General features: G+C 46.9%; 2 protein-coding genes across 6 annotated transcripts in view; one reads left to right on the top strand and one right to left on the bottom strand.

Moving 5' to 3' along the window:
• The window catches only part of LOC135399284 (myelin transcription factor 1-like protein), a 143,826-nt gene that overhangs the window by 83,598 nt on the left and 36,888 nt on the right, over nt 1–23,340 (top strand). The window lies entirely within an intron of this gene.
• On the bottom strand, nt 9,757–10,209 carry LOC135397506 (uncharacterized). The gene has a single exon (XM_064629110.1). The coding sequence runs from the start codon at nt 10,207–10,209 to the stop codon at nt 9,757–9,759; it is 453 nt and encodes a 150-aa protein (XP_064485180.1).

Below are 23,340 nucleotides of genomic sequence, written 5' to 3'. Positions count from 1 at the left end.
GCAAGAAAGCTTGTACGTTAATAAACAGTGGTTTCAGTGTTTTTATCTTTTTATCACTTGTGTTAACCACACTTGACAAAGTTTCTACATTCCTCGATTGCCGCTAAAAAGTTGCCCAGAATATCAAAGTGGTGTGGTGATACTTCGTAAATACATAGCACGGCGAAGCCTGCAATAATGCAGTTCTAGGCAGTTCCGGTTTTTGAAACAAAGGGCAACAAAACAAAAAAAGTCATGGGACACATGATCTTCACGCAGTCCTCGCATGTGGAATAAAATACTAAATAGTGTTGAAAAGGATATCTAGTTTGTAGTGGTATAAGCTGATCAGGCAGTAAGGGTTACGCAAGCACAACAGAGTTAGTGTTAGATGCGATCCGATCCAAGGTAGCTTCTTTCCGTTGGACCTTGTGTGATCGGCAAGTTTCGAACACAGTCTGCATAGATGTCACTAAAATTGAGTTTCTATCTCGTAGTCCATTAAAGAAAAGGCCGCGGTTGCACACGGTTGTCACATGGTTGCCACAATGTAAAGTGCCTGCAAAGAATATTGGTAATGTTTTCAAGCGTGTCTCCTACTCATGCTGATCATAGACCGAGGTGATCACCTTCCCTGAGAGCATTTAACGCCACGGATGCTTCGAGATTTTAGAATGAAACTTTCACCTCCCTAATGTACGATCTATATGACAGTGAAGTCTCCTACTTAATGCCTTCACTCTCCTCAGTATAAACTCCCTCTCGGGACGATTTTTAGCGGAGAGTGAGTGCAGCATCGAATGATGAATGACCGGCAGAAAAAGCTGCGACGGTAGAAAGGTGGAGCAATCTATCAGAGTTTGCCGTGAGCGATGGCGCAGGATGCGAGGGAATTAAAGACACCACCATCCAACTACTTGGTCGGAGCGCGGGTTGTTGCAAGGAAACGCCTCGGAATACGAGACTCGCGTACCGTGTGTAAAGAGATGCCGGTAAAGTTAAGTGTACCGTTAAAAAACAAAAATTCATTCTTTAATGGTTGTCGTAACATACGTCTCGAGCCTGCGCTTGGTCGAGAATTACGCGTCGGTAGACCTGCACCCTGAAAATAGAGCTTCACCGCATAACACACCCAAGGCCGACCACCGTTCAGATTCATATACACTGCCACACGGGCAGTCTTCAATAATTATCTAAACCAACTGCCATTGAACATGCGCGTGTCGCCATCTAGCGTGTAACGTGTCAACCTGTCAGTAAGCATTGGATCCAATGTCCTTTGAGAAGTTGACACGTTTCACGCTAGATGGCGCCACGCGCATGTTCAGTGGCCATTGGTTTCAATGATCATTGAAGACTGCGCGTGTGACAGGGGAACTAAAATAGAACTTCACCGCATAGCACGCTGAGGGCCAACCATTGCACGGAACGATACCGTTATCACTCTTGATTTGTGAAAAGCGCGGGACGTACGCCTTTTTGTAAGAACTAGCATAAATTTATAAGTGTCACAAAAAGACGTACGCATCCCGTTTTCAGCAAATCGGGGGAGAAAAACGATTTCATTCGAGATGGCGGTTGACTACTAGAGTGCTAGGCAATGAAGTTCTGTTTTAAGTGTGTACATAAAGCGATAAAATACAACCACATTTCATGGTGTCATCCTTCTCTTTCTTGATTTGTTGGAAAACGGGTACACAGCGTACACCTTTTTGTGACAATTTTTATACGTGTTAGTCGCCACAAAATGGTGTATGCTGCCCTCTCTCTCCTGAAAATAGAAGCGACAACTGCATGGTTAGGCGGAGAGTGTGTTGTGCGGTGAAGTTCTGTTTCTACACTCTTAAAAATGAACTTCACCGCATAGCACGCTCCTAGCCAACCATAATCTCGAATGATATCGTTATCTGCCCTGATTTGTTGAAAACGGGAGGCGTACGCCTTTTTTGTGACACTTATGCTGTTCATAATTCTCACAAAAAAGGCGTACGCCTACTGTTTTCAACAAACCAGGGCAGATAACGATATCATTCGAGATTATTGTTGGCTAGGAGCGTGCTATGCGGTGAAGTTCATTTTTAGGAGTGTAGAGTGCAACCTCATCGTGGCGCAAGCCGTCAGACTGCCGTGCCGCTTTCGTGTGCGCATGGATGCGACGGCAGAGACCCGCATGATAACTGCGGAAGATTTAAGGGACCCGTGGTTACCGGTGAAAGACGAGACGTTCTCCAAAGCATACTGAACCTTCCCTGCATGCGATTATTCGCGATTGCGAAGATTATCGGTTCGTGACCCAACCCTCAGGTTGTCCTCCCAGCAGTAAACATCTTTCCTTTTGTCTTCTCGCTTTCTTCTTTTCGCATAATCAGTTCTGTGGCGCGCGCTGCGCTTACTTTCGTCCTTCGTCAGTGGTTCGAGATCGTCATGTGAAGATCAGGCTTTAATATTACAATTGCAATGTGCTCTCTAAAGTCAATAGTTAAAAAGTTGATTGAAATATCGCTGTTAATTCGTCCCCTAATTGAGAATAAATACGGCTTCCTAGTAACAGCCCCATCGAGTAATTCAATGGCGAAAGTAAAAGCGTCCTAAGGCAACTCTCCTTTTTATGAAAATTTGTTGCAGATAAAATAGAAACACCTTGTATAGTCACCAATGTGGTTGTACATATTGACTGTACATATTAGTGTCTTGTGTACATATAAGCGTCTGCACATACCTACATACCTTATGCATATCTAATCTTGCAGCTATACTGTATACATAAGTTTATAGTTAGTGTATAGCATTATGTAGCTATTGTATAGTTATTGTATAGCATGCATTGCATTCGAGTAGAGGAAGTCCCAGCAACGCAACCAGCCAATCGCCGACGTTAATAAATTTTCTTATAACGACTTAGCACGGACATGCCTTGAGAAGTAGGCTTTAATGTAATTCTTGCTCCTGCTCTAAATATCAGCGTCTAATCACATTCACCGAGAGCAATGGAGCAGCGGTCATCCTTATGGCGGAAACGGTGGATGAAACCAGTATGGATGAAAACAGTCCCAACTTCTCACTATGGAACTGATACCCACGCCTAGATAGCATGTCATTAGGACGTGAGGTTTCGGGAAAGAAGGTGTGCTGTCGTGGATGCGGTGGATGACGGAGCACGGTGGCATTCGTGAAAACGAACGCGTAGACCGTAATGCTTAGAGCGAGCGCCAGGTAACACGTTCTCGTAAAATATTCTTTACACCGTCCGATGCGAAGAAGAACCCGAGTCCCCGACACGGCAACTAAGACCGTGTGATCTAGTGGAACCATGAAGACCTTGTTCCGAAACAACAACTTCTGAAACTTAGCATTCGTTTAGCGGCAGCTGTTTAAGCGAAGTTCGAGTGACCATCAAATGAAATCATATCAATGTTCGAATCAAATCAATGTCAATCGTTGTTTACTTCGAGTGACCAGTACGCTTAATAATCAGGCTGGTGCCAAATCCAGTGGTCATATTTTGTTACCTTCTGCCACAAGAAAATGACCAGTCTTTCGTTTTTATTTTTTTTCGGGAGCCCAACTTACAGCCGTCATATCCATGTCCCATTAGCATCGAACTTTAGCTGTAGCTCAGTTTTGCTTGTTGGTCTGATTGTTATTATTCATTGTCCTCTTCTTTACTTTTTTTTTACGTTTCTTAGTGTACGCGTGTGTAGCTACTATACCCCACGCCAACCGGACTCTTCGAATACCTGTGACATGCTCCTGACCTTTCAACATAAATCTACAGCAAGCAAGGCCCGAAGAAAGAGGCTGCTCAATATTGGAGTTCGATATCACGAAGAGCAGATGCGAAGAAAAAGGACAGGGTCGGATTTTTCAACATAAATGCGCAAGATTTTTGCCGTGTGTTGGATTTCAATCTGTTGATTCGAAGACGCGGCCGGATCGCGGTGAACAGCTTGTAAATATGAACAGTCGACGACAGTGAGGTGAGGTGAGGTGAGGTGACGTTCAGCTGACGATAATAACTCAAACGTTCGCTGGCTAGAATAATGCTGAGCAGGGAACATTCGGGAGCTCATTTTAGCGCTTCAGTCCGGATGATTGTACCGGAACTGCAGGATTATACATTTTCGTCTTTAGAAAGAGTCAAAAGTAACTGTGAATAGTATATGTATACGTGTATATGTGAAACACCGGGAGGTTTTGAGGTAAGGACCATTTCAGATTAGTGTTGGCCTCGCGGTGATTTCTGAACCTCGAGGAAGTCCTATGGGCCGGTACTTAATCCAGCATTACGTCCTGTATTCGAAATGAGGCAACACTCTTCGGGTGTCATTCGCCTCCAACAGGCACTGAAGACGTTTTAATGCAGTGCCTTCGCAGGACGTAGAAATAAATTTCGCAGTAATTTCGCAATAAACTGCACAGAGGAACGTCGCTCACACGAAATCGGTGTCGTCTGTTGTTGTAACGCTAGTCTTGCTGACTTAGATGTTTCCTCGATGCGTGTGATAACCTTGCGACGTTCAACTCCCACATTGTCGTTGCAAAAGCATTGTCGCGTTCTATCCTAATAACCCTCACACTCACTTTATGTGTGTCACACTCACGCCAAATTTTGATGTCTCGCGCGAAAAAAAAATCGCGGATTTCTTTGAAAATTGCGTCTACGTGAGCACTCCACATTGAGACGGCGTTCGCAATACAAGTTAGAAACTGAAAAATAACGATAAAAAGGTATAAAAACGCTGAAACTGCTGTTTATTAGTGTACAAGCTTTGATACGGTTCACAGCATGAAAGTTTTTATCACTTCCGTTGACCGTACGCGACGGAAAGTTTCGGCGTTACCCGAACAGAAAACTACAAAGAATTATTTTTATGGAGACTTCTGCCAAGTGTAGTGGAGATTTACCACTCTCTAAAGACGAGCTGACACTGTTTGCCTCGGTCAACGAATATACAAGTAACTTTGCCCTGTGCTGCAGCCGTCTCATCATTTAAGCTCATACTGCAGCAAGGCAGGATTTACAGGGTGGTCGAAGAGGCCGCTACAGCAGTGTAATCTTGTGGAGTATTGATGTCAATTTTAGAAAACAATGGGAGATGAAGTGGGAATAAATTCATCTGTAGACCGTCTTCGCGCTTCGTTTGAGTAGTATACGATAGTATACAAATGGGGGGGGGGTATATGTTTAATCACACAAGAGGAGTCAAACAAATGGAGAGTCAAGTCAAACAAAGCATGTGTCCCCTCGTGCCCTGTAAAGCGTGCTTTCACTGCACGGCAATAATGCACGCAGGGGAAGCAACCACGCACTGTGTCTCTCTCCGGCTGAGCGAGCAGTCTTTGGGACCATTTGGCTCAGGCTGTTGCTGGACTTGATGAAATGGAGCGCGATGAAAGTGAAGCGTGCCCTTCGGGATTGCTTACACTCTTAAAGGGATGGTCGCATCCAGAAACCCATCTATACCCACTCCCCTCTGTAATGCTATGCCTTGAGTGTATTAATAAATAAATAAACGAAGAAATTAATCTATGAAACAGATACCTCTGTGGTCGGCATCGGCCGGCAATCTACTTGGCTAACTTTTTCGTCCGAAAAGTGCTTAGATATTAAGTAAACGAATTTTAAACATCACCGGTGCTTCTGCAGCCGCGGAGGCTCCACCGAGAACGAGATCAGCGTGACGTCACTCCCTAACAGGAGGAGTGAGAGGGCCCCCTCTCAGAGGAGAAATGGCGCCGCCTCAGCATCCCTGTTCTCAAGCCTGTGCTCTGATATGATTGGCGGTGTAGGGAATGACGTTTTCGCCTTTTTCCAGAGAGGGAATTCCGGCATACTCTCAACATCCGTCGTCTGCACTTGTCAAGTATTCAATCGAATAACAGTCAAACTACGTCACTGTTTCGCTTGGGATTTTCGATACCGTGGTTAGTGGTCAACAAGGAATAAAATGACACCGTGGTTTTGCGAAATCGACTAATACCCTAGCCAGACAGCTGCTTTGCTGTGCATATGCAACAGCAACAACAACAACTTTATTTTTGACCTTGGAGAGTGGAGAGTTTCATCGCCACAGGCGATACTCTACCCCATTGCTGGTGGGAATGGGGGGAATAAAATAACGAGCCCCTTCACAATAACGATCGAAGGCCGGTGGTGTCCAGAAATGTCAGAAGAGCTTTGAGCGCAGAGCGTTGCTGGGCTGGATTGGGCCAGGGACCAAGCAATTTCGATAGGGAGAAAGGGCGAGAGTCCAGCTGACGAAGAGACTCGGAGAGTGTGGTTCGGGAAGGTTGGTAGTGAGGGCAATGAAGAAGAATATGCTCCAGATCGTCAAGAGCACCACAGTCAATGTCATTTCAAATGTCAAATGTCAATTGGAAAGGTCCTTTGAGCTGCTGTCTCACACGGCTGTCAGAGGTCATTTTTTGCAAATGAAAATTCCCCGAAGTATTTCGAGCATGCCGTTTGACAGGTGTATAAATCGCCTGAAACGGATACGATCGTCCCTTTAAAACAAGTGGTGGTGGTGATGATGAAAACTGCTTCTCGAAGTGGGCCACGCTCAGGCGGGCAACGTCACGGCTATCGTAGGGGGGGATCGTGCGTCCTGGGCCGACTTCACATAGGTGGTGAAGAAAACCGACTTGCCGTTGTTGGCCTCACGTATGTGGGCTGCGTCACGACTGTAACCAGGACGAGATGATATAGTGTGATAACAGATGAAGGAATGATGACGGCCGAAAGTTAAGATATAGGGCAGTCACTGCAGAGTTTGCGAGAAGTTCGAGCAGTACTCATAGCCTTTGAGCGAGGCCAGATTCCTGGAGAAAGCAGACGAGGCTGCGAATTTCGCCTCTGGGATGTAGGACATCATCCACCGCACAGTTCCTGCAATGGCCAAAATATTTCTCCCGCACCGCAGCATATGCACAGCAATGCAGTAGGCTGTGTTCGATAGTTTCAATTTCCTGGACAATGTATGCAGTTTGCGTTGTCTAGGGAGCCAATCTTGAATAATTGTGATTTAGTGAAAGCGCTTCTTGCTCGCAACCTGAAGAGCAGAGTTTGTGTACTGCGGGAAAGTCCTTTCAGCTGGAGATCAAGTCGATGATTTTCCAGGATGTCCCGGATCCCCGGGTGCTGCATAAGAACTATATCATTGATGACCAATTTTCTGTCGCTGTCTCCCGGGGTTGGCAAACTAGGGCTGGAGCTGTGGTGTGCAGCAGATGCTAGTTAGTGCGCTTTTTCGTTGCCACTGATGCCGACGTGGGGCTTCAGGGAGACGTCTCCACCGATTGTCTTGTGTTGGGTACATGACGTTCTGATACACCGAGCTAGGATGCTATTGCATTTGGGGTTCATCACCATTTGGAGAGCGCTACGCGAATCCGTGAGGATGACAGCCTTGGTGATTCCCTTCACCTGTACCGCAGCTGCTGCATGTAATATTGCCAGAAGCTCAGCCGTCGTAGAGCATACTGGGTATCGAACAGATTTTCCTTGCCATGCCACATTTAATGATGGTATATAGCAGAGTTGTGCCTAACTCGTTACAAGTAACCCGTTACTTGGTAACGGTTACTTTTTTTTGGTAACGAAGTAACGATTCAGCTACTTTTTAAAAAGTGGTAATGGTAACGGAATCAGTTACAAAAATTGGTAACTCGTTACTGACGTTACTCGTTCCTTTTCTTCAGCGCGGGGGAGCACATTTCGGCACTCCGTGTGGCGCAATGCGTGGACCTGCGTGACCCACGACCACGTGTGACTCAAAGTATTATTGCAGTCCCTCGTTGGGTGTGTTGTTGACGTGCTGAATCGTCTTAAACGAAGGCCCTTGTCTTTTCTCTTGTTTCCGTAATCTCCGACCATCACTCCTTTCCAAGGATGGGTACCAATTGTGCTATGGCTATAAAAAACGCGTTTCGACTTCTGGCCTTTTCTTGTCTTTGCTAAGCTTCTGAGAGCCCTAAATTATGACGCAGCCCCTCGTCTGTTTTTGGGAACCGTTGGTGATCGGTGGCACGAAAATCGGTGTCTTTTCTTGTGTTTTCATAACCTCCGATCACCCCCACTTCTGCAGCAGATGTCATCACACGAAAGAGAACGAATATCACTGATGTAAATTTCGAGTATCAGCTTCTTGTGAAGTGCAATTTCTCATTAATAATGAGTTGAAGGCAAGTGAAGGCATGTTTGTTGGCTCCTTTAACTATGCGGCGGTAACGAAAAAGTAACTCGTTACCTGTGAGTAACGAGAACTCGTTACTTTTGTATGTTGGTAACGAGTAACGTATTTAGTTACTTTTTTCTGAAGTAACGGGTAACGGTATTTAGTTCCTATTTTTTGGTAACGGGCACAAGTCTGGTATATAGAAGGAGGAAGTAGCGCTCCTACACTCTGCGTCAATGGAGCCGTCCGTGAACACCAGAGTGTGTGCGTGAAAGTGCCACTAATTAGGACCTCACCAGCTGCCTTGGCTACCCGTGAGTTGGATTCGCCCTTCTTTCTTAGCCCTCGAATGTGCAACGAGATATGGGACATTACCTCACGCCATGGAGTAGCAGGTCGTGGGATACATCCGTCGTACGGTAGGGGGCAATTTGCGTGCGACCTAGCCAGGCGGCCTAGGGCCGTGGTGAGGTTGCCTTGAAGACCGGTGAGGAGTTGTTTCTTGCCCAGAAGTGTTGCGTTGTCAATGAACTGGAGCCCTCTGAGTTTTAAATGGATGCTAACGGGCTTTTCTTTTGACTCCAGGTAGGTATAGGTACGCTGGAGAAGCTGGGTAAACCAAGCGCTGTTCGTATACCGGTCCGATGGAGACGCTCGAGGTTCAGCTATTGTGTTGGCGACATGCCAACGTACGGCGTCGCATACAGAATCCGAGAAAGAATAAGAGCTCTGCGCAGAGTGAATATGGATCGTGCATCACAGCCCCATGCTTTGCCACTGATTCGTCTGAGCAAATTTAGCGATTTCTTCCCTGTAGCAATGGTTTCGTTCACTTGCTTCGTTCAGCGTAAGGCGCTGTCAATAGCGACACCAAGGTATTTGCATGCTTTACATCTTAGAACAGGGATGTTATTGATGCTTAGACGTGGGAAGTCCCTACCAACGTGTTTCTTTGGGGGATGCAGACAAGACATCGGGACTTTTCTGGTGATATCACCAGCCCTCTCTCCGACAAGGCCTCCTTGATGGCCTTTAGTGCTACGTCGGCTGAGTCGCGAATCTTCTCCTTGTTCCTGCTATGCGGAGACAGATATCATCGGCGTATAGGGTCAGTTGTGGCGCATATGGTGTAGGACGCATTTGTTTGTGGATCCCAGCCATGATTAAGTTGAACAGCGTGGATGACAGTACACTGCCCTGCGGGACCCCTCGCTGAAAAGATTTGTGGAACTAATGTGGCCGCGAACAGACACGTCGAACTTTCTGTCTGACAAAAAGTCTACAATGAATCTCAGGAGATGCCCAGTGATTCTGGCTTCAGTTAGCGCCGATAAACAGGCTGAGTGCTTTACAGAATCGTACGCTTTCTTCACATCTAAGAACAGGGCAAGGGCGAATGCACTTGACTCCCTCGCCTATACTACAGTCCTGTGGCCACTTCAGCAATTGCGTCCGATGTACCTCTGCCTTTCCTGAAGGCTGCAATATGTTCAGGGAAATGGTGACCTTGCTCTAAAGCCCATGACAGCCACTTTTGAACAATTCTTTCCCGTAGCTTGCCAACACACGAAGTGAGAGCAATGGGACGATACGAGGACAATTAGTCAGGCGGTCTCCCCTTCTTTAATATAGGGATGACTCGGGCGTGTTTCCAATCAGGGGGTATGCTTCCCGAACACCAGACCTTGTTGAATAACTGGAGGAGAGAGACAAGTTGTTCGTCGCTTAGGTTCTTCAGGGCCTGATTCGATATTCCGTCTGGTCCAACGGCGCTGCGTCGTTTTAAGCCCTTGACAACAGCCTCATGTAGCTCAGTCATGGTAATGTCATCATCCGTTGGGGAACCATCGGAAGCTGAGTCCCTTAACGATGGACGATGATCAATGCAGCTGGCCACTTGGGCTAGTTCTCTGGCAAACTCTTCTGCAAGATCCTTAGGCTCTCTTTTGGATGAAACGGACAGCGTGACCAACGGGTTTGACGGTCGAGGGAGGCCTTCAATGGCTCTCAGAGTACTCCATACTCCATACTTTTGTGACAGGGGTGTGAGCATTAAGAGACTCACTAAACTGCTTCCACTGTGTGCGCCTCAATTTTAATACGTGTCTTCTATGTGCAGCTGAGATTCGCTTGTACGAGATCCAGTCGACCTCGAGCCCAGTTCTTATTGCTCTTCTCTGTGTCCGACGTCGCGCGGCTCGGAGATTGAGATACTTAAGGTCAGGAACAGGCATTGAGGCTGGGTAAAATACTGTCGCCGTACTATTTGCCAAGGACGTCTTTATACAGTCAAGCAGGTCATCTGCCGTGGAGTTGGCCAGTCCCTGTCTGTATTTCTCCCAGTTCGTTATTTTCTTCGTTTTCCTGGACACTTTATTCCGACGCGGGAGCGACAACACATAGGTGGTGGTGATTGTGAAAGGGCTTGCCGTTGTCGGCCTCACGTATGTGGGCAACGTCACGACTAACGCCCTGGGGAAATGTGCGTCCTGGGCCGACTTCTAGGGGAACTGTGCCGACATATGTCTGAAAGAGCGACAACACATAACTTCACCGTAAAACACGCTCCTAGCCAACCAGTATCCCGAATGACATCATTCTCTTCCCTGATTTGTCGAAGACGGGAAGCGTGCGCCTTTTTGTGACACTTACGCACTTGCGTTAATTAGTGAGTTTTAGTGTATCGTACGCTATCGCCTTTGCGTACGTAAGGGATAGCGTTGGTGGTTCTGCGCACGCGCAAGACACCAGCAGAGCTTTGAGCATGGCGCAGAACCACCACGCTATCCTTACGTACGCAAAGGCGACGGCGTACGTCATACTAAAAACTCACTATTGTGAGTTTTTAAGAAAAAAAAAAGATGTACGCCCCGTGCTTTCCACAAATCAGGAAGGGTAACGGTATCATTCTGTGGAATGGTTGGCCTTCACCATGTGACGTGGTGAAGTTATTGCTAAGAATGTAGATTCACGCTTCGGGAATACCGTAACCCACTCCAATTGGAAATGAAGAAGGCGGAAGCGGAGCAAGCAACACTGCAGCGACTAAAGCAAGGGGCCGAAGCCTGAGCAAAAAGACTTGTTCTGTCGAACTGAATGAACATTGGCTTTGTCTTTTGCACGCTCGAATCTCGTACACAGTACAGTAGAAATAATAATAAGGATAATTCAGTTTATTAACAATATTTTTTTTAACTTCACAAAACAAGAAATGCATTGGTAGATCTGGTGGGCATCACCGAAAGACCGCTGCACATATTTTGTTGTTGTTCTTCATTGCTTTTTAAAAAATGTGTGCGTGTAAAGCGTGAGCGTAAAGTTGATATACGAGCGAACTAGTGAACAATTCGTCGGTACGTGACACTGTGATCCTTGGGAGGTACACTCTTAGAAAAAAGGGTGGAGCAGTTACACCTTTTAGGAGGTAATTGTTGTCGCATATGTTGTGCCGAAAAGGTTGCAAGGTTCTACCTGCTACCTCACTCTCTGCCACGAGTGATAGGGTTACCGCTTCTGATTCGGTGAGCGAGGGGGGCGTACGCCTTTTTGTAGCAATTTGGATGTATGATAATTGCTTTTACCACCCTTTTACACCCTTTATCAGACGCTATGTTGACCTAGGTGGCAACTGTAGAAGTTACAACCTTTTCACACCATTCTTTCTTAGAGTGTAGACCGCGCAGAGAAAGCGTTTATGCTTGGTTCTTCTATATAGAAAGACGAAATATCTTGATTTCATAATTTGCTGCGTGCTCTTTATGAGTAGCATTCCTTGTAGAACCGGCCGATTCTTTTGTATAAACGAATATCCACCTACTGAATATCTATAACTGAATGAATTTAACGCACCCCTTCGTCCTGAGCGTTTAGCTAGCACGCCTGTTTTTTTTTTTTTTTTCACCATTTTTTCTATTTCTTCGTTATTTCTCTTTCTTCCCCTCGGCCCTATTTTAGGACGCATGTTCTCCGGCTCAGGTTTCATATTTGGAGCTTACACTCTTCGAGCATCATATTCAAATTACAAGAATAGAAATACTAGACGCGTAATATTTGTTGCACGTCACAAAAGCAGCGGTTTTCGTTCAGTACACGGTGCCGTTTACTTGCAGGAAGCAAAAGGAAAGCGAAGAATTCAACGATGTCATATGGCTCCAAACGCGTCCGACACCACATGTTTGCCTCTTTATTGAAATTCAGTGGTTACTGCGTCTTTTTTTAATCTCTCTCTCTCTCACCCTGTTTCCCTCGCACACAGAGAGAGGCACACAATCCGGAAACTATCCTTTCAGTTGCACGCGCTTCTGTTATCACCCTTCTTTCCTTATGTTGTTTCTAATTCGTCGTTCGTGATGAAAGCAGTATTAAAACGCAGCCTCAGGGCTCATCGGCATGGGGTGCCAGTAGGAACCGCCTTCTGTCTCCTCCTCTGTTTCTGTTTCTTTTTCGCGCGTAGCTTTTGTTCGCGCGCTCTGTTTGTGATAAGTTGTGTGTTGTTGTGTGCAAGCGCTGAATGCGGCCTCTCAAATTATTCTACCTCGTAAACGCAAATGGATTCAGCCAAGCTGTGCTTTGCTATGTCGGTGGCGAATTTCCCCATTATCATCATCAGTGTATTTGTTGTTGTTGCCGTTGCTATGTCGCCGTGATGAGCGTGACGGAATGCTTAGGAGCCTCGAAATGGGATGGACTGGTTACAGGTGCTACGTCGAGCGGCTTCCCATAACGAGACTCGCGCGGACATTTTTGTGTAATTCAAGCACTTAAAATATCAAGAATCGTAACTCTGTAAATTAATTATCGGGAATCTCAGGATAGCTTCCGACACACACTGAGAACAGAACTTCACCGCACAGCACTCAATGCGCCAACCATTGCCACGAATGAAGGGTTATCGTTTCTGATCTGAAGAGAGAGAGAGAGAGAGAAAGGGTGGGGGGGCGTATGCCTCTTTGTGTCAATTATCATATTTTTTAAACTGACACTTAAATTGACATTTAAATTAAAAGACCTACAGCCCCTCCCTCTTCGAATCAGTAGCAATAACACTATCATTCTGCGCAATGGTTGGCGCACAGCGTGCTATGCGGTGAAGCTCTGTTTTTATAGTGTAGGGAATTGGCTTTCAGAAAACAGAACTTCACCACATTGCACGCTGAAGGCCAAAATTGCATAGAATGACAGAGTGATCGGTCCTGATTTGTAGAAAACACGGGGCGTACTCCTTTTTGTGGCAATCAATATAACTATATAAGTATCACCAAGAAGTGTATACCCGTCTCGTTTTCAACGAATCAGGAGAGAGATAACGATGTCATTCGGGATGATTGTTTGCTGGGCGCGTGTCGTGCGGTGAAATTCTCTTTTAAGAATGTGATGGAGAGAATTAGAGGGAAAGAGAGGTTTGTCCCTTCAGACCTGGTACCTGTACGCTGTTAAAACTGAACCTTGCCACATAGCACCAGCTCGAGCAAACCCGTATAAGAAACCCATGTAATATATCTTTGCTGACCTGTTGAAAACGGGTTCTCATACCTCTCGCCACCTCAAATGCAAAGTGTCCAAAAAAAAGCGTATGCAAAACATTTCCAACCTGTCATGGGAGAGAACAAAACCATTCGGAATGATTCCCTTTGCCCAAACCAAGAATTATGACTACCTGGTTCGGCGCAGGGCGTGTTGTGCGGGATCTGTTTTTAGACTGTAGGCGACTACACGTCTTGCATACGAAGCTATGCAACGTATAGTTAAAACTACAAGGGTAGAAACTAGTTTCTTTAAGCAGCGAAGTACGTCAGCAGCAGTCCCACTTTTACCCGATACCCGTCCTTGTGAAAAACGTTTGCACAAGTTACACAAATATATATAAGAAAGATCCCACGTGAACAGTAAATGGCGAGAGGGAAAAAGAGAAATGAAAGAAAGGAAAATGTCCGTGTGACGTCATTGTGTATGACCTTGGTTTACAGATGGGGTTTACGGAGTTTGGGCTAAGAAAAAAAGCGACGGAGGTGAACGGATTATCCCACAAAAGCCCTTCGGGCGAGCTCAAGGTGACCACTCTAAACTTGAGCTAGGAATTGAGCGCATAGAAAGTGGGTGAAAGCAGCGTAGGAATTGTCTATAGATGGGAGGAAAATAACGAAAGGGATGGATGGAACAAGTGGGTGAATGTCTTGAATGAATTTACTCCACTCTGCTCTTTCTTCATCAAAGGAAGGAACTATTCAAACATGAGACATAACACTCTAAAAACAAAACTTCAGTGCATAGCACGCTGTGCGCCAACCATTGCCACGAATGATAGAGTTGTCGCTCCTGATTCGAAGGGAGAGGGGGCGTCCGCCTTTCTGCGTCAGTTGCCCTCTATCCTCCATCCGTCTTTCTTTCTTTCTTTCTCTTTATTTTCCTTTTTTCTTTTTTTTTTTTTTTTTGCTATAGTCATGACGACGCCCACTTCTGTGTGGTTCAACAACGGCGAGCCGATCCTGCCATTACCCCCCCCCCCCTTTGTGTCAATTGTCATGTATCGAAACTGACACGAAAAGGCGTACGCCCCTCTCTCTCTTTCTCTTTCTTCGAATCAGAATCAATAACCCTATCGTTCGTGGCAATGGTTGGCGCACAGCGTACCATGCGATGAAGTTCTGTTTTTGGAATGAAGAATGTTCGTGGAACATATTTACGTACACTCTCAGAACAGAACTTCACCGCATAGCACGCTGTCCGACAAATATTTCCACGAATGATAGGATGACCGCTTCTGATTCGAAGAGCGAGGGGGGCGTACGCCTTTTGTGTAGCAATTTGGATATATGATAATTGCTACAGAAAGGCGTACTCCACTCTCTCTCTCTCTCTTCAAATCAGAAGCGATAACAATCGTTCGTGGCAGTGGTTGGCACACAACATGCTATGCGGTGAAGTTCTGTTCTGAGAGTGTACTGTAAGCCGTAAGCCAAGGGTGTTGTATGCCGGACATCCCCATATCTTAAAAATGAACTTCATCGCATAGCACGCTTATAGCCAACCATCATCTCGAATGATATGGTTATCTGCCCTGATTTGTTGAAAACGGGAGGCGTACGCCTTTTTTGTGACACTTATGCTGTTCATAATTGTCACAAAAAAGGCACACCTCCCGGTTTCACACCTCCCGTTTTCAGCAAATCAGGGCAGATAATGGTATCATTCGAGATGATGGTTGGCTAGGAGCGTGCTGTGAGGTGAAGTTCATTTCTAAGAGTGCATGGAGAGCTCGACCATCGCATAGAGGCAGAAACCTATAGATTAGCATCTCCCGTTACGAAAGAGGCCGCCTGGGACGGCCGCTATCATACGGGACAACCAATGGAATTTCTCGATGAAAAAACTGCCAGTAACTGTAGTCGAAAATGGCTAATGCGGATCCGAATCTGAGGAACGCAATGCGGGCGCGCCAGTTGAAAGGTCACGAATATCGCTCTTCGTGCCTGTCTAGCACTAGTAGAAAGCACAAGTAATTTCTTTTGAATATAATCCGAATAATTGTGACGTAGTCGTCGATCAGTGACTCCGGACCACGGCCTATTCTGTGGATTATAACGGCTATGTCGTAATCAGCAACCCCGATGCAGAATTCCGTCCCCAAGATCCGTTGGGTGCGCGATGCATCGGCCCGCGGGGTTTTCATCGTGATTGGACGGTTCAAATTTGAACTTTGGACGTATAGAAGCAGACACACAGCTGTAGCAGACGACAGCAACGGTACGCGTATTTCGAGGCTTTGAAACCCGCTAAGACGCATGGAATGATTATGATAATCAGTGTACGACTTTCGCGAGAATCCGTGTCTCATGGGGACATGCACTGATAGTACGAAAGCCCTAATGTAAGCTTGAGTACGATATATTATGGCAAATAAAGAAGCAATAAGCGGGCCGATGACCAGCCCCTCCGCTAGCCCTGGAATTGCGGCGCTGCAGAGGGGAGCAAATGACATGGTCGCTATAATATACCAGACCAGTACGTACAGTTACAGTGACAGTAAGCTACAGCAAAACGGTTGTCGTGCTCCAGACTACCTGTCGTCGTCTTCTCTATACACTCCCTCTGTTTCCTATCCGCGTATTCACACCAGCGACATTCCCCCAGAAGCGGAAGATGCGAAAAGCGTCATAGCTTTCTGCTGTCACGTGAGCACGAGCGTTCAACGTCGTGTCTTCACGTACACTGCTAAACGTGGGGAATATCCTGCTACACAGCCACAAGATATTCCGTAGCAGACGACAGGAAAACACGCTGACGGCGTCGTCTGCTAAGTGTCGTCTGCTAAATGCGCAGTACGCCACTCCCGATATTCCGCACCGCATGCACCGGATCTTCGGCTCTGTGAGCAATGTTTCCGCATTTTCTTCCACTAGAATATTCCGTGAGGATGTCGCACGTGTGAATACACGGTAAGAGGCAGGTGTCGAAATCCATTTCCCGTCACAAGACCTTATCGCGGATATCAACATACAACAGCGGCCTGAATGACGTTTTTATTTTCCGTGACCTCAAGCGATGAATGCGTTTCCGCGCGCGCATGCGCGTACATATACACGAGAAGTCGTGAGTTCCCAGCATCAATTCATTTCAGAAGCGCAGTTCATCGTCATGTGATGTTAATGCAGAACGCTTTCCACAACTATGAAGTGGAGTCAGACGACGCGTGTACTGTTCTAGAGCAGAACACGCACACGCTGAAGGCATAACGTTGCACACAATGAAACCGTTATCACTTCTCACTTGCTGAAAACGCGCGGCTGGCGTCTCTTCGTGACACTTAACATACCTTCATAAGTGTCACAAAAAGGCGCACCCTCTCATTTTCAACAAATCAGGGGAGAGAACGATGTTATTCTGGATGGTGGTTGGCTAGGAGCGCGCTATGCGCTGCAGTTCTGTTTTAAGACCCTATCACCACCCACCACCACCACCACCATCTGTTTTAAGACAGTACACCTTTGAAATGAACTTCACCGCATAGCACGCTCCTAGCCAACCATAATCCTCGAATGATATGGTTATCTGCCCTGATTTATGGAAAATTGGAGGCGTACGCCTTTTTTTTTTGTGACACTTATACTGTTCATAATTGTCACAAAAGAGGTGTACGCCTCCCGTTCTCAACAAATCAGGGCAGATAACAACATAATTCGAGATTATGGTTGGCTAGGAGCGTGCTATGCGGTGAAGTTCATTTTTAAGAGTGATAGAGGACGTACATTGTTCCGTCGGTACGTGGCATCTTCTGTAAAGCGTGCTTTCACCGCACTGGCGCAAAGTACAAAGGAGAAGTGACCAAGCAGTATTGTATTTCTGTCCCCGGTTTCCTTAGAGGGGAAACCTGCTGCTGCGCCGTTGTTGACTATTGATAATTCCTGGCTTTACAAAGCGAGACAACAATGATCACGATCGACGCCAGTCGGTCTGCGAATTAATGCCGCCCTCCTGAGTGTCCTTTAATGTGCGTGTGTAACGTTGCACATAAGATGCCATACAGGCTGGCACGCTGGTGGATGAAATTCATAAAGAAAACACAACAAAAAGAACGCGACAATAAACAAGAGCGGCGACACGAAACAGGATGTCAAGGACTCTCAAGAGCTCTCGTGCGTCTCTTCGTTTTTGTGTGTTTGCTGCCGAGCTCAAGATGGTTTCTTTATGTACGTTAACTTCCTCGAGGAAGGCGACGTGTCTAACTTGTGCCCTGCCGCCAAGTTGCGTCCTCGGTCGGAATCGAACCTGCAACCTTGTTGTAGACACGTGTCGTAATGAAGTGTGATGATAGAAGAAATTATTTGTCTTTAGCGATTGAATCACATGTACAGGCGATAAAAAACGACTCTGCATGCGTATAGGTTTGGTATGAGGAAACGACAGATCTTTGGAAAGGCTCGTGCATTGAAGTTGTAATGGCATATTTCGCACGCATGCGTGTATTATGCATGTAGGTTTGAGCGTTTTTTTTAGTTAATGTCTTGCTCAGCCTGTATGATAAGTTTTCCTTTCAAAAATTAAGCATATCGTCAGTAGTTCGTGACTCCTGCGAGAAACTCCTCTCGAAACCCTCTCATGAAATCGTTATCTGCCAACGCCGAAATAAGAGCCCTCCTTGACAGCCAGGCGGCGCCTTCGGCGTCATCGTCTCTCTTCCGGTCCTTCGTCCATCCATTCCTCCCGTGTCCGGCAACTCGTCTTCCCCCACAACGCAGAGGCGGTGGCCATTTCCCCCCACAATCCCGAGGGAGCCGTGAGTTAGAAGGCGCTCGCGTCGTGCTCACGAGAGAGAGAGACGACGCCAGATTAGCCTCCCCACCTCCTCCTTTCCCATCCTGTTGGCCTTTTGCTCCCTCCCCTCCTTCCCTGGGGCGATCGGGGAATCGTAATTTCCAGACTAGACGCTCTTCCATCACGTCGTGTCGGCCGTCCGCCCCGCGTCGCCCCATATCCACTACAGCTTCCTGCCGGCGCTTGGGGGGCTCTCTGAACGGATGACCAGGCCGCAGGAAGCGCTAGCCCTAATTTCGCTGCGACGCTGAGGACGACGACCGTTTCAAAGCTGAGACGCATCTGTTCCCCTGCGTCTTCATGCGCATGAAGGGGGGGGGGGGACGAGAAAATCTGACCTGAGAAAGACTCGGTCTAACGCGAGGAGAATCGCACTCCTAAAAAAGAACTTCACCGCATGGCACGCTCTGCGCCAACCATTGTCACGAATGATAGGGTTATCGCTTCTGATTCGATGACAGAGGGAGGCGTACGCCTTTTTATATCAATTACCCTGTGTCCAAATTGACACAAAAAGGCGTACGCCCCCCTCCCCCCACTTCTCTCTTCGACTCGGTAGCGATAACCCTATCATTCGTGGCAATGGTTTGTGGCAATTCGTGGCGTGCTATGGTGGTTTCAGTTTCTCCAGTTTCAAGTTCAGTTTTTAGAGTGTACACTGTTAAAACAGAACTTCCGCATAGCACGCTACTAGCCAACCATCATACCGAATGATATCATTTTGTGTCATGATTTGTTCAAAACAGGGGGGAGGCGCCTATCTGGGACAGATTATCTTGTGCCAGATAGGCGCCTCCCCCCTGTTTTGAACAAATCATGACACAAAATGATATCATTCGGTATGATGGTTGGCTAGTAGCGTGCTATGCGGTGAAGTTCTGTTTTAACAGTGTACACTGTTAAAACATAGCTTCACCGCAATGCACGCTGAAGGCCAACCATTGCACAGAATGATGGCGTTATCACTCATTTGTGGAGAATGCTGGGCGTACGCTTTTTCGTGACAATTATCATAAGTGCATAAGTGTCGCAAAAAGACGTACGCCTCCGCCGTTTTCAACAAATCATGGGAATGAACAATGTCGTTCGGGATGACGGTTGGCTACACTCTAAAAGCGGAAGTTCACCGCATAGCACGCTGCGTGCCACCATTGCCACGAGTCGTACACTCTTAGAAATGAATTTCACCGCATAGCACGCTCCTAGCCAACCATCATCTCGAATGATATCGTTATCTGCCCTGATTTGCTGAAAACGGGAGGCGTACGCCATTTTTGTGACAATTATGAACAGCATAAGTGTCACAAAAAAGGCGTACGCCTACCGTTTTGAACAAATCAGGGCACATAGCGATATCATTCGAGTAGACGGTTGGCTAGGAGCGTGCTATGCGGTGAAGTTCATTTTTAAGAGTCTAGGGTTATCGTTACTGATTCGAAGGGAGAGGGAGGCGCACGCGTCAAGAATCCAACTCTCTTCTGTTTTGCACTTGCTCATTTTCTTTCGCGTCATTTCATCATTTAACTCCACCAACCAGACCCCAATGGTCGCAGCGCGGTGGATTGTACGCGTGCTCGAGTAGCTGGATCCACATTCGTCGAACCACAATCTTCATATGTTTTTTTTTTTTTTTCAATCCATTCGAATCCAATCTTGGTAGGCACTGTCTACCAGAAACGCTCGTACGTAAATGTTACAGGTGACGCAGTTATCTTAATTGCCAGAAATAGACTTACATCCCATCACTCCCCACAAAGCAGGAGTGATAACGGTATCATTCTGTGCATTCAGTATATTATGTGGGGAAGTTTTTTTTAAGCGCTCGGAAGCACACTGTTAAGACACAACTTTATCACATGACTCGCTCTTAGCCAACCACCATTCCGAATAACATAATTCTGCCTCCTCATTGGTTGGATTCGTACGCCTTTTGGGACACTTATGTAGTTATGTGAACTGTCTCAAAAAGACGTACGCCTCGCGCTTTGCACAAATCGGGAGTGATAACGGTATCATTCTGTGCAATCGTTGGCCTTCACCGTGCTATGTGGTGCAGTTCAGCTTTTAGAGTGCACAAGACGCTCCTACACTCTTAAAAACAGAGCTTCACCGCATAGCACGCTCCTAGCCAACCATCATCCCGCATGACAACGTTCTCTTCCTCGATTCGATGAAAACGGGGAGCGTACGCCATCTTTGTGGCAATTCTGAACCGCATAATGCAAAAAAGATGGCGTACGCCCCCAGTTTTCAGTAAATCAGGGAAAAGAAAGATGTCACTCGGGATGATGCTTGGCTAGGAGCGTGCTGTGTGGTGAAGTTCATTTTTAAGAGTGTAGCCAACCATCGTTCCGAACGAAATCGCGTTTCTGTCTCCCGATCTGTTGGGAAATGGGATGGACCCACCTATTTTGGACACATTGTGCAAAATGCAAGCTGTCAAGAATACGCGAATTCATCAGGTTTTCAACGAATCAGAGAAGCGGAGAAAGAACGATGTAAACTCAGAACGCCGGTTGCCTAGGATGCGTCTTATGTGGCGAAGTTTTGTCTTAAAGCGGCACTAAAGTGAAAAAAAAAATTCACGGGCTGAAAGATGCCGTTACTTTGACACCAACACAAAAGGAATGGGATTCATCCGTTGCGTCGTTCGTGAGCAAAAGAAACCGCAGGTTAAGCTTTCCCTCTCCCTCTGTATCTCTATAAGTGCGAAAATGAGCAGAGGCCTCTGATTGGTCTCCTCAAACGACTTCCCGCGATGATTGTACAGATCGTTTGAAGAGACCAATGAGAGCCCGTTCCCCGTTGTCGGCCTTCTTGAGAAAGAGGGAAAGGCGTCGATCGCGGTTTCTTTCGCTCACATATAACGAACGACGCAAATGAAGAACCCCGTTCCTTTTGTTTTGCTCTCCAGGTAACGGCATCTTTCATTCCGCTAGGATAAATTTTTGCAGTTTAGTGCCCCTTTAATAGTGTACACTCTAAAAGCACGGCTAAGGTCAACCATTGCACAGAATGATACCGTTATCACTCCCGATTTGTGCAAAGCGCGGGGCGTACCCCTTTTTGGGACAATTTACATAAATACACGATTGTCACAAAAAGGCGTACGCTTCTCGTTTTTAACTAATCAGAAGGCAGAATGATGTCAGCGTGCTATGTGGCGAAGTTCTTTTTTTCGAATCCCGGTGCCGGCTGTGCTGTCTGGAGTTTTTCCTGCGTTTTCCTCAGACGCTTTCAGACATATGTCGGCACGGTTCCCTTAGAAGTCGGCCCAGGATGCACATTCCCCAGAGAGTCAGTCGTGACGTTGCTCACCTCTGTGAGGCCGACAACGGCGAGCCCTTTCACCGTCACCACCACCACCACCATCTGCATGTTTTTAGGACGTACCGTCGAGTTCACGCTGCAGGGCAGATGAACAAAATGCTTCCGTCCCGTGGCGTCAATGTACAACTACACCATGCACAAGGCAAAAACCCTACACTCTAAGAAAAAAGGGTGTGAAAAGGTGGTAACTTCTATAGTTACCACCTAGGTCAACATAGCGTCCGATAAAGGGTGTAAAAGGGTGCTAAAAGAAATTATCATATATCCAAATCGCTGCAAAAATGCGTACGCCCCACTCGCTCACCGAATTAGAAGCGGTAACCCTGTCATTCTGTCTTTGCAACGTTTTAGGCACAACATATGCGACAACTATTACCTCCTAGACGGTGTAACTGCTGCACCTTTTTTCCTAAGTGTGTACACCCCAAAAATAGAGCCAGAGAGCCATCGAAACAAAAACATGCGCCTATCATTCCAAACTTATGCTCTAACAGGTGGCGGTGCTAGCGTCGAAGAAAACACGGATAGTCGTACGCTAATCGCTGCGCTACGCTGCTCCAAAAGCTTCACTACGTTCGACTATACTTGAAGAGGAGGGGACCTGGTACCTGCGGGCGACAGAGCCCCGAGGACGCATGAGAGCCCCGGGCGCCCTCTGACCAACAAATGGGGCGCCAGCCGCGTCGCGGACAGCAGCACAGCCTGCGCTTTGGGCACCATCTATTTCAGTCCGAGCCAGGTTCCAGCGAGCGTGCGCGGTATAGTAGCCCTTCGGGGCCTTAATTTCTGCACCAGTGGACTTCACGCGGGCTCCCCAGGGCTTTCGTCTGTGCGTGGCGGAGACAGGAGCAGCTCAAGGGAACGGAGGGGGGAGGAGGGGACTTTGAAGATTCGGCCGCGTGCGCTTGGCTGATTTGCCGGAGCCGCCTTAGCCGTTCTGTTGCTTAGGCATGTGTGTGTGCGTTGAGCGGGAATGGGTGGTTGGATGGAAAGAAGAAAAAGAAGGATGGCAAGATGGATAGAGGGAAGGATAGAGGAGGAAGGGAAAATGAAAGAAGGGGAAAAAAGTGCAGCTAGCCCCTGTACTTTTCGTTGGTGTCAGAAAGATGTGTTCTCATTGGTGGCACTTTTTCCCTCTCATGGTGCGACTGAAAAACGTTGCAAATTACGTGCCAGGAAAAGTCAGCCTCAGTGTCATCTTAACGTTAACGTAAACTTCGAGCATTTGCGTAAATCGTTAGGGTGGTCGTGGAACATAAGTTTTCTTCGAGCGAGAGAGCAATTCCTCCTGGTGGCCACTGTAAAACATATCTAACAGAGCTTGAGTGAAGAAGCGTGAAGTAGAATATTTTGTTTTTCCGTCCCTTACATAAAAGAGTTAAGTTGGTGTTCTCCGAAATCCGGCGAAGACCTTTTTCCGGTACCGTACGAAAACGGGTACTGGTACCGGTACCGTGAAACCTGGAGGCGTACGCCTTTTTTGTGACACCGTAAGTGTCACAAAATAGGCTCCGCCTCCCGTTTTCAACAAATCAGGGGCGAA

The sequence above is a fragment of the Ornithodoros turicata genome, chromosome 6, assembly GCF_037126465.1.
Source record: "Ornithodoros turicata isolate Travis chromosome 6, ASM3712646v1, whole genome shotgun sequence".
In the NCBI taxonomy this organism is placed as follows: Eukaryota; Metazoa; Arthropoda; class Arachnida; order Ixodida; family Argasidae; genus Ornithodoros; species Ornithodoros turicata.
The sequence above is the reverse complement of the archived record's forward strand: the minus strand, read 5'-3'. Positions and strand labels throughout refer to the sequence as shown.

What these genes read in the sequence shown, in the direction of transcription:
- LOC135397506 (XM_064629110.1), bottom strand. Translation starts at nt 10,209, where the DNA reads ATGCTCACACCCCTGTCACAAAAGTATGGAGTATGGAGTACTCTGAGA.